The following is a 12,582-nucleotide window of genomic DNA, read 5'->3' on the forward strand; positions in this document are numbered from 1 at the left end:
TGTTCAACTACCAAGAAAAAAAACCAAGCGTGTCAGTTGATAGAAATAATTAGTTAATCTATTATTTAATTTAGTTTCCATTTCTTCACTCACTGTCCTCTAAATGTAGTATATATGTAGTGTACCTACTGGCTACAATTTTTATTAAAAAACAATGCTGCAAACTTGTCCTTTACATGTCATTTCATTTAGTTAGTTTGCTTTTGAGTTTCTGTCCCATAGATGTTATAAACCCATTTCTAATATTCCTAAATTTTTTACACATATAAACCAATTGATTTCACTGATTTGTTTGGGATGCAAAACAGTGCTAAGAATCATATATTAGCTAACAATAGAATACTACAATATTTATTGGGACCATCGGGGCAAGTAACTTTTTTTCCGGACAAGTAAAATTTACAGTTTTACTTGTCCAGGGACAAGTGCTCACAACAAATATTTCCACACCCCTGTATGCCGCCGCTCAGATGGGTACCAATGCTTTCTTTGATGTTTGTAATAGTGTCAATGTAGTTTGATGACTTCCAGTTGAGAGTCAAGATGCCAACTGCTGTCTGGCTATCTATCAGATAGAATCTTTATTTCAGTGAACTGTTCACTAAGTGTGTAAATGCAGTGTTCTAGGACCATAAGGATAGCTATGAGTTTCGCTAAGAGTATTGAGCCTCTGCTAGCTTCTGGTCTTTTTAGTCTAGTTCCTTGGTTGTTCTCAGTATAAATAACTGCTCCTGCTCCACAAGGTTCTGGATTTCCCTGGCATGAAAAAAATGACAGGAGCCATTGATCTGTAAATGCAATTTGAGTTTTCTACCCCGTTGACTTTGTATGAATAATTAAGGTCCTATAGATATTTACAGAAACAGATAGTGTTCAATTATATTCGTACTAATGGCCACTGGTATGGTTCTTGAAACTTATTTTCCTTTTCAAGATCAAGGCCATGTGACACAATCCATAAAAAGAATTTCACATATTGGATGAGGCCATCCAACCGTGCAAGGGCTGTATAGCCAGTCAAGGTCGTTAAAAACTTCCATTTGTTTAATGAGGCCATCCCTATGAAAGGGGTCAAACCTATAACCCAACAGTCATATAATCTGACAGTCCTATAAGCTGACAGCTGATAGTCATATTCACAGTCACTTGTCTCTGAAAACTATACCTACATAGACCTGTAAAGGGGTCTGATCCTGTATCCCGCTTATTATAAAGTGAGAATCCTGTATCCCGCTTCTCAAAGCCATATAAGCCATAATTCCTTTGTCCCGCCAGACTGTGTTTCCCATTTTTACATGTCACGCTTAAAAAAAAATCAGCCAATACCGGGTCTTGCTTAGACCCCAATGAAACCCATCTGTAAAAATTTCATACAAAAAATTTCAAATCAGTGAGTATGACATCTTGTACAGGGCCACACTACACATGCACTAGTCCCATACAAAACCTGCAAGGGAACAGTGGAATCTGAGGACACCATATTGGGATTAATGGAAATGGGTAAATAATGTATCTATATTACTAAATGAATATAGAGAGAGCCATATCTCTTTCAAGTAAAAGACACCCTTGTAGATTTCGAAAAAGAGTAGGCTATGCCTCTACAAGGCAGCACTAGCACCCCCAAAGTATAGAGGGATAATATAAGTTGCAATAACTTGTTTCCCAATCCACTTTAAAAACTAAATGAATAGAGTTGAAATTGGGTGTTTCACGTTTTCTTCTTTCACACAAAATCCACGTATATTGTTTTATACCACATCTTATTATGTGTTCATTTCAAGACCTTTGGGATGTTTAAATAGGAAAAAAGCCAGTTTGGATCAACTGTCCTTCATGACATTTGGCTCTGAAATTTTTCTTGCTGTCATCATTTTGGTCATTGCACATCTGCCCAGCAAAATTAAATGTTATTTTGTAGCAGATATGGTAAGTATTGACCTTACCCACTTTTGTGGAACACATCTTGACCTTACACTGACCCACTTTTGTGGAACACATCCCCATGACACTCTCAGCAATTAAACAACAGCTGTTTACACATCAAGAGCTTTTCCTTCCAGGGAACCGCAGCAATTTAACAAGAAAAGAGGGAAGTGATTATTTTGTTTTTCTGTTAAAATGGGTACAGAAATGCATCTGGAAAGTGCTAAATCCCGATTATCCTTACTGTCATCATAAGAAATGATCATTTATATAACTTATTTTTAAAATGAATTGTCCAGTACCCTAGTATCTCTAGCTATTTCATTAAATATGTATAAACATGAAATTAATTTTTATTTTAGTGAAATCACTGGTGTTAAAAATGCTAAGCGAGAGAACTATTTAGATTGGCCTGATTATTTCATGGCAATTGCATTTCTTTCTGCACAAAGAAGTAAAGATCCTAGAACCCAGGTATGATATATTGACATGACTTTGGTATATATTGATGTTATTATGGTTAGGATTATATCTACTAGGGGAGTGACTCTTGGAATGGCGATACTGCCCTGATTATCAGCACTTGTTTTAGTTTGGTATGATTTGGCATATCTATCCTTTCACCATTAGGTCATTGGTAATTTGTTGGGGAGGGGGGGTCTGTCATCAGTGTTGCTTTTGTAACGTGTACACAGGGTAAGCGTGTCTATTTCTATTTAGAATGTGTTCGTTACCAGTTTGATACTGGATCCAAAATTGTTCTATTTATAAAATATATAACAAACAGTCTTTATTCATAAATAAACGCCAATGAACCAAAATATGTACAACTGCTCTTTGCAATCTTTAATAAACTATCTATAAACTATTCTACTCAAAATATATACACTAGTACAAATTTGTCCTGGGTCAGGAACAAACTTGTCCTCCTGGTACAATAATGTACCCTACAAGTTTACACACTTGTCCTTGTTCTCTTGGTACAATTATGTACTTACAAGGTGGTCACACAGACTCACACTTGTCCTATACGGTACAATACGGTTCAACTTGTAAACGTACAAGTCCGTATTTCTAACAGGCACCAACCTGTTCTTTATTACACTTAGTAATATTAACACAATATCTAATATATAAGAGACAGCGATCTCGAATATAAACGTACCGTACCTTGGTCTTATGTCTCCGAAGACTTATGACAATCGACCCTGAGCTAGGATTCTCTCCTGCTTATATACCCCGATGGGAGCTGTACCATTCTTGAAGGAGGGTGTTCTACCAAAGTGTCTCGTTACTCGTATCTGAGTTTCCTTTGGAACACCCCTTCACATTTGACCTGACCCAATGTTTACCCGCGAAACATCTTACTCTTTTCTATGTTTATTAAAGTATCATATAAATATATAAAATAAGGCTTCTGCCGAACTGTAACCAGTGTAAACAATTTAACCTTAGATACAAAATCATCACATAACCCACGCCTCAAAAACACATGCGTCCCGCATGTCTAAAACTAACTTTTAAAACGGATAAAACATTGAAGTACTATATACACATATGAATTCAAATAAATGTACAAAATCTATTTAACAATGTAATCTGCCATCCAAGCTGGTTTTCGCCTTGTACGACGCCCTTCAACACTACTTTCCTCAGTTTCTTCAACAGGCAACGTTGACTCATGAACAGCAATGTCTTGTGAATAAGGAGTCTCTATAGGGTCGTTTTCAGCTGTATCATTTTCAGTGTCTAATGGAACAAAAGAGTTGTTATCCGGTTCTGTCCTTAATGTCTGTTTGTTCTTTTTCTTAAGTCTGTCGACATGTATAACTTGTGGTTTCCCTCTGTATCCACAGTCAACTTTATATGTAAGGTCACCATATTTGTCGAGAATTTTAAAAGGACCTTTCCAGAAACTAGTCAATTTTGAAGACATCCCAGGTTTCTTAACTGGGAAATAAACATACACCTCGTCATCTTTTCTGAAATTTTGGTATGACAATTTGAGGTCGTGATAGTGTTTCTGTCTTCGCATTTGGCCTTTTATTTTACCTCTGACAAAACTGTGGGAGATTTCTAACTTTTCCTTAAGCTCCCAAGCCCACTTATGTGCAGGTATATCTTTAACGGATGGTGGCATTTCATACATGATGTCCAAAGGAGTTGATAGTTCCCTACCTAACATGAGACTATTTGGCGTTTGTCCAGTCGTCTCGTGCTCGGATGCCCTATATGCCATCATGACAAAAGGAATGTATTCATCCCAGTCTCTCTGGTTCTGTTCCACAAATGAACTTAACATTGTTGCAAGAGTCTTATTAAACCTTTCCACCATACCATCAGATTTTGGATGATATGGAGTGGTACGTGTTTTCTTAATGTTTAGAATACAACACATCTCTTGAAACAACAAGCTTTCAAATTGCCTGCCTTGATCTGAATGAATCCAATGAGGAACACCAAATCTTACAATGACTTCTTCAACTATAATCTTAGCCACAGTCTTAGCTTCCATATTTGGCATGGCAAAAGATTCCGTCCACTTTGTGTAGTAGTCAGAAACTACCAAGATATATTTGTTACCACTCTCTGTTTCTGGCAACTCACCAAGGATATCTGTAGCTATCCTTTCCATTGGTCCATTAGCTTCAACTAAAGCCATTGGAGCTCTTTTGGACTTTTGTGGACTTTTTCGCTTTGCACATTTGTCACATCCGTTTATGTAAGTCCTGACGTCATTTTGTAACCCAGGCCAATAATAAGATTGTCTAATTTTTGCCAAAGTTTTATGGATACCCAAATGAGCAGAACATTTATCATCATGGGAAAATTGTAAAACCTTTTTGCGTTCTGATAAAGGAATGATAGCCTGCATTTTTACAATTTTGGTTGCAGGGTCTTCAAATCGTCTGTAAATAAGTCCGTCTCTTAACTCTAAGTTGTTCCATTGATTCCAAAGTGATCTCAAGAAAAATCCCTTATCAGAAATATCTTTGTAATCAGGACGTTCATCTTTTTCTACCCATTCTGTCACTATTTTCAAGTCATGATCATTATTTTGAATTTCCTTTAAAGACAGATCATGATCTTCACTGTCATCATCTTTGTCATTACTATCATCAAAACGGGTGATAGCATTAACAGTGTCATATTGGTCTTTAGTCTCAGTCCCTTTTTCTAAACCGGAATGATAACCGCATTGTTTACAAGGAATGCGACTAAGTGCGTCTGCATTCCTATGTTGCACTCCTGGTCGATGTTGAATTTGCATCTCAAATGAACCAAGTGTCTCTATCCATCTAGCTATCTGTCCTTCTGGGTTCTTAAAGTTAAGTAACCACTTTAATGATCCGTGATCAGTTCTTACTGTGAATTTTCTACCGTATAGGTATGGTTTGAAATATTTAACAAAACAAACCACAGCAAGCAACTCCTTGCGTGTCACACAGTACTTTCGTTCTGATTTTGAAAGTGTACTACTAGCATAAGCCACAACATGTTCAAGTCCTTCATCAGATGTCTGAGTCAGGACAGCTCCGACTGCCAAATTGCTTGCATCAGTATCCAAAATGAATTCTTTGTTAAAATCTGGATATGCAAGAACTGGTGCGTTTATTAATTTACCTTTCAATTGGTCAAAAGATTCTTGACATTCTGAAGTCCAAACAAACTTAGTTTCCTTCTCTGTTATTTTGTGTAACGGTTTAGCAATGTGGGCAAAGTTTTTGATAAATTTTCTGTAGTACCCACAAAGACCTAAAAAGGAACGAACTTCGGTTATATTTGTAGGGGTGGACCACTCTTTAACAGCTTTAATCTTATCGGGATCAGTGGAAATTCCTTCCTCAGAGACAATATGTCCTAAGAAACGAACCTTGGTGGTACACAAGGTGCACTTCTTTGCCTTTAGCTTTAAACCAGCCGATTTAAACCTTGCAAAAACGTCTCTTAAATTGTCAAGCATACCATCTAGTGTTTTTCAAAAAACGATTATATCGTCAATGTAAACCAGACATGTTTCCCACTGCAAACCAGCTAGTATGCAGACTACACGAAATACGTCGGACCGTCGGACAAATCCGGTGAATAATGGATCGGTCTGGTAAAATTTTGTTGAATTCCGGTCCGAATGTCCGGTGTTTTTTTTCATGGATTTTTCTAACATTCTAGCAAAATTGCCAAACGATCTCAAATTCATTTTCATCTTTATTATTCATCACAGCGATGTTTATTTTGTTCAAAACGCTAGCTTTATGCCGAACATCGCCAACCAGTAATGTGTAAATCCGGATAAAAACATATCTGACTGTCAAAAACAACAATGGATGCCATCATTGGCACAACCGGAAATGTAAATAAAACTGGATCAGATTCTGGGAACGGATAAGGATAATTCCGGGTTTGCCGATTTAAATACAATAAATGAATAAAAATCCAAGCAGATCACAAAATTTAGCTATGAAATATAACCACAAGAATTGAAAACCAAAAGATATATGAAAAAGAAAGAAGAAACAGGAAATAATATTTTATACAGAAACTCTAAATTATGTTTAGTTCACAAACATTGTCAAAATCCAATAAAATGGGACATTACTCTTCACTGAAATGCATTCAAGCAATTGTGCACAACTTTCATAACAATATCCCCTCTTGTTACATCATTTTGTTTTAATTTGTGCATTTTGGGGAGGAGTAGGGCACAACAAAGTCATACATTGTATGTTTGTTGTTTTTTGTCGGATAATATACAATTAGATGTAAAAAAAAATTGGTCTGGTAAAATTTCATTCGGTCTGATAAAGCTAGGATGCTTACCAGACCGAATGTCCTGTAAAAATAAAATTCATTCGCGTAGTCTATAGTATGGTTTCCATCAATCGCTCAAATGTCTGTGCAGCGCAACACAACCCAAACGGCATGACCCGAAATTGAAATAAACCCCTTCGCGTTGCAAAAGCGGTTTTGTGTTTGTCATTTTCGGCCAGCTCCACCTGCCAATATCCTGAACAACAGTCCAGAGTACTATACCATTTATTTCCTGCTAAATGATCTAACGAATCGTCAATCCTCGGTAAAGGATACGCGTCTTTATTAAGGGTCACATTGTTTAAGCGTCTGTAATCTACGCAAAAGCGATAACTGTCGTCCTTTTTCTTAACTAAGACTATCCCTGCCGCCCAGGGACTGTGGGATGGTTCAATAATCCCTTTTTGTAACATTTTGTCAAGGTTGTCACTTACTACCTTGTTCAAATGATAAGGTGTACGACGAGGTGGTTCTTTAAATGGCCTTGCGTTTCCCGTATTGATTTCGTGTTTTACAAGATTGGTCCTTCCCAAGTCAACATCAGAAGAAGCAAACAAGTTCTGATTTTCTATCAACAAAGATTTTACTTTTTGTTTGTCTTTCGAAGTCAATTCATCTGATGTCCTGTCTAACAAATCTTGTAAATCTGGTCTAAGTCCGTCATGTTTCTGTCCATTTGAACTAATATTACCATCTAGTACTTGTTCAACACCAGACATTTGGGCTATAGTTGTACCAGGATAGATTGTCTTAGGATCTAGTTCTGTGTTCATTAATCTAACAGGGACTTTTTCGCCTGACCTTACCAACGTTTTAGCAGTCAAAATGTAGTCTTTCCCTGCATGCTCACTTGCTTCTAACAAAGCATTGTCAGCAGGTAATTTTTGACCTTCTGCTAAGCAAACCGTGCCACTAATGACAATTTCTGACCTTGGCGGTATAACAACCGCTTCTGAAGCAACCACTCGGTAACAGCCTATTGATCCCTGAAAACACAAATCTACCTTAAAATCCCCAATACAAAAGTGCCCATTCTTAACATCAATTAAACAATTATGTCGTTTCATGAAGTCCAAACCAAGTATACCATCAACTTGCAGATCAGTCACAACAGCTTCAGATTGCAACATATTTGGACCGAAATGCAGATTGAACCTGCCTTTTCCACGAAGCTCTAGCTTATTGCCACACACTGACCTAACAGTTGTCTTAACTTCGCTTAGATATGATTTATCTAATGGAGTCAACATATCGTATAACTTGGAAGATACCAATGTCAAAGTTGCTCCTGTATCAACCACAAACTTGGCTTCAATGTCTCCTACATTTAGTTTGACATACATACCAGCATCTTCGGATGCGGTCGTAACCGCACCTTCCTTTGTCTTACGATTATAATGTTTCCTAGTTTTCATTAATGTTTTGACCGACCCATCCCCCTTATTTCCATTATAATTGTTCTGATTTCTTCGGGGTAGGCGACAGTCTCTTGCTAAATGACCAAATTTGCCACAATTGTAACAACCCTTATTTGTCCTCTTACTTTGGGTATATCTCCTTTTATTATAAGAAGACCCCTCATTTGTACCACTAGTTTTTAATTTTGCTATTTCAGTCGTAAGAGTACTTAGACTTTTCTCCATTGTTTGCATCCATGATGCAATGTCTTTGTTTGGCGAGTCACTATTTGAAATCTTTTCTTCCCTACCTAACTCGTCATCGTTCATAGTTTGCCGTAAATAACCTCGTCCCTCTCTTACTTTATTTTCGGCTTTATTGTACGCCTCTAGTTCAACAGCAAGTCTCACGGCATCATTTAAACCTTTCAGTCGCGATTGTTTTATTCTGAGTCGCATTTCCGAATCAACGAGCGCATCAATAAACTGCTCTTTCCCGAGAGTTTCGCGTACGTCTAATGGGGCAGTAGGATATGCCAAGTTGGACAATCTCCGAATTGACTGGCCTAATTCGAGAAGTGATTCGCTGGCTTTTTGACGTCTTTCTTTAAACCGAACTCTGTATAACTCAGTTTGACTAGAAGGTGCGAATCGCTCTTCAAGTGCGCTGACTAAATCGGAAAAGTTTTGTCTTTTCTCACTTGGTAAATCTCCAAGTACAGCCTGTGCTTGTCCCATTAACGATACCGCTAAGTATAACCCTTTTCGATTTTCCGACCAATTATTCACAAGTGCACACATTTCAAAATGGGACAAATAGTCCGTCCATGATGTGCTACCATCATATTGACATGGTTTGATTTTTACACCAGAATTATCTGTGTTATCAGTATGTCGGTACTTTGATTTGTCAGTTTTGTCTTTTTCCCTAATGTAACTACTGTCTATGGGTAAAGGCAAAGTATCCCCTTCCCTCAAATCAATTTGGGAAAATTTAACAGTTCTGTGCGTATTCGGGTTGTTGAATGTTGGTAAATCAACTTTTTCATGATCTCCCTTTCTTGACAATGAGGACCCTCTTGATCCCAGACCCGAATCATTTCTTGATACAATATTATATTTTTGACAAACACCTTGATCTTTGGGTGTTGACGAAACAAAACTATTTCTATAAGTTGTTCCTTCTTCCATATCATATATTTGTTTTGTGTAATCGTCGATTGTATCACCAAAAGACATGTTTGTACTTTAATTTGCGGTATAACTATGCATTCACAATATAATAATATCAACACAATGTCATAAATGTACAACGTAATAAATGCCAATCAAAATATTGCCTGTACCACTATCGATCGTTAATCCCTAATGTAAATAATAATCGTAACTTAACCGTGGGAAATTTAAAACGTTAACAGGACAATTTTGATCTGTGCAAAAGTGAACAGTAAATTATCACAAGACAGTTTGGATATAAGTTTATTAGATGATCAAATTTGGATATATAATCTTTCACTATGGATTTAAAAATGAACAATTCGGATCCCACCGCTAGCCACCAAATTATGTAACATGTACACAGGGTAAGCGTGTCTATTTCTATTTAGAATGTGTTCGTTACCAGTTTGATACTGGATCCAAAATTGTTCTATTTATAAAATATATAACAAACAGTCTTTATTCATAAATAAACGCCAATGAACCAAAATATGTACAACTGCTCTTTGCAATCTTTAATAAACTATCTATAAACTATTCTACTCAAAATATATACACTAGTACAAATGTGTCCTGGGTCAGGAACAAACTTGTCCTCCTGGTACAATAATGTACCCTACAAGTTTACACACTTGTCCTTGTTCTCTTGGTACAATTATGTACTTACAAGGTGGTCACACAGACTCACACTTGTCCTATACGGTACAATACGGTTCAACTTGTAAACGTACAAGTCCGTATTTCTAACAGGCACCAACCTGTTCTTTATTACACTTAGTAATATTAACACAATATCTAATATATAAGAGACAGCGATCTCGAATATAAACGTACCGTACCTTGGTCTTATGTCTCCGAAGACTTATGACAATCGACCCTGAGCTAGGATTCTCTCCTGCTTATATACCCCGATGGGAGCTGTACCATTCTTGAAGGAGGGTGTTCTACCAAAGTGTCTCGTTACTCGTATCTGAGTTTCCTTTGGAACACCCCTTCACATTTGACCTGACCCAAAGTTTACCCGCGAAACATCTTACTCTTTTCTATGTTTATTAAAGTATCATATAAATATATAAAATAAGGCTTCTGCCGAACTGTAACCAGTGTAAACAATTTAACCTTAGATACAAAATCATCACACTTTTCTACCAAAGACAACAGCACAGGCCCCAGATAACCAGCTGTCTAAGTAAAAGTACAAATTGTGGATAAACCAGAGTTTATATGCAGACCAAAATAGATCAAAATATTTCCTAGGTCAACACTGCCTGAATTGTGAGGTTGGCCAGGTCGGTCATGTCGGTAGGTATTTGAATTTTTGGGACCAAAAAATAACTTATATGATTTAAACAAGAAAATGATGACCAGAACATGAAAAACATCTGTAGAACAAAAATAGGTGGGTGGGTCGGCAACATCAAATGAAGAAAATTTTATTTTTGGCTTAATTCAACATTGTGAAATTTTACAATTGTGAAGAAAAAGGTTTTGCTAAATTAAAAAATTACACATTTAAAATTTTATTATCATTACTATTTACGTAGGCAGCATATCATAAAATTTCAATAATAAATCTAGCAATAACATTGTTAAACAACCACTTAGGCACTATGATAAATGCCTACAAAATTTCTGAATATTAAGTTAGTATATAATAGTTTTGAAAATACTGTACTGAATAAATATGTAAACAACTAAAACAACTATTAAATAGTTTATATCTTTTAACTTCAAAAGGTTATGAGGTAGCAGAAAGAGGAATTATTAGAAAATATAAAAGAAATAACCATTTGACAAATATCATAAATATTGTTATATCAGTATCAAAGGAATACTGTTATTAGTTTCCTACATTCTGACAGTAACTTGATAATCTTGAAATACAATAAAAAAAAACCACAAAGAAAAAATATACTCTTTTATTTCTCTTTACCTTTCAGGTAGGGGCTTGTATTGTTAACGAGGAAAACAAAATTGTTGGAATTGGATATAATGGAATGCCAATTGGTTGTCATGACGATTTAATGCCATGGGGACGAGAACATTCAGATGTTTTACAAACAAAACAGCTTTATGGTATGATAAAAGTTTTTACACACAAGTTAAGAAGAAATTACATTGCTCTTCTTAAGAATCTAGCCTGTATGCACCAACCTCTGACATTGCTCTTCCCAAGCATCTAGCCTGTACAGGGTTTCCCTTGGGTCAATTATTTTCCCATCACTTGGCGTCCGGCGTCGTTAACTTTTACAAAAATCTTCTTCTCTGAAACTACTGGGCCAAATTTAACCAAACTTGGCCACAATCATCATTGGGGTATGTAGTTTAAAAAATGTGTGGCGTGACCCCGCCAACCAACCAAGATGGCTGCCATGGCTAAAAATAGAACATAGGGGTAAAATGCAGTTTTTGGCTTATAACTCAAAAACCAAAGCATGTAGAGCAAATCTGACACGGGGTAAAATTGTTTATCAGATCAAGATCTCTGCCCTGAAATTTTCAGATGAATCGGACAACCAGTTGTTGGGTTGCTGCCCCTGAATTGGTAATTTTAAGGAAATTTTGCTGTTTTTGGTTATTATCTTGAATATTATTACAGATAGAGATTAACTGTAAACAGCAATATTGTTCAAAAAAGTAAGATTTACAAATAAGTCAACAAGACCGAAATGGTCAGTTGACCTCTTTAGGAGTTATTGCCCTTTATAGTCAATTTTTAACCATTTTTGTAAATCTTAGTAATCTATTACAAAAATCTTCTCCTCTGAAACTACTGGGCCAAATTAATCCATACTTGGTCACAATCATTTTTGGGGTATCTAGTTTAAAAAATGTGTGTCGTGACCCGACCAACCAACCAAGATGGCTGCCATGGCTAAAAATAGAACATAGGGGTTAAATGTAGATTTTGACTTATATCTCTGAAACCAAAGCATTTTGAGCAAATCTGACATGGAGTAAAATCGTTCATCAAGTGAAAATCTATCTGCCCTGAAACTTTCAAATGAATCGGACAACGGGTTGTTGGTTTGCTGCCCCGAAATAAGTAATTTGAAGAAAATTTTGCAGATTTTGGTTATTATCTTGAATATTATTATAGAAAGAGATAAAATGTAATCAGCAATAATGTTCAGCAAAGTAAGATCTACAAATAAGTTAATATGACTAAAATGGTCAGTTGACCCCTTAAGGAGTTATTGTCCTTTATAGTCAATTTTGACCAATTTTTCGT

General features: G+C 36.3%; 1 protein-coding gene across 1 annotated transcript in view; it reads left to right on the plus strand.

The window, feature by feature from the left end:
* LOC143043055 (deoxycytidylate deaminase-like) overlaps positions 1 to 12,582 on the plus strand; it is a 38,185-nt gene that overhangs the window by 9,070 nt on the left and 16,533 nt on the right. The window contains exons 2-3 of the mRNA XM_076215550.1: positions 2,289 to 2,400; positions 11,291 to 11,426. Of these exons, the coding sequence (XP_076071665.1) occupies positions 2,289 to 2,400; positions 11,291 to 11,426 (248 nt within the window). The remainder of the gene's footprint in view (positions 1 to 2,288; positions 2,401 to 11,290; positions 11,427 to 12,582) is intronic.

This window comes from Mytilus galloprovincialis, chromosome 8 (genome assembly GCF_965363235.1).
Source record: "Mytilus galloprovincialis chromosome 8, xbMytGall1.hap1.1, whole genome shotgun sequence".
Taxonomy (NCBI): Eukaryota; Metazoa; Mollusca; class Bivalvia; order Mytilida; family Mytilidae; genus Mytilus; species Mytilus galloprovincialis.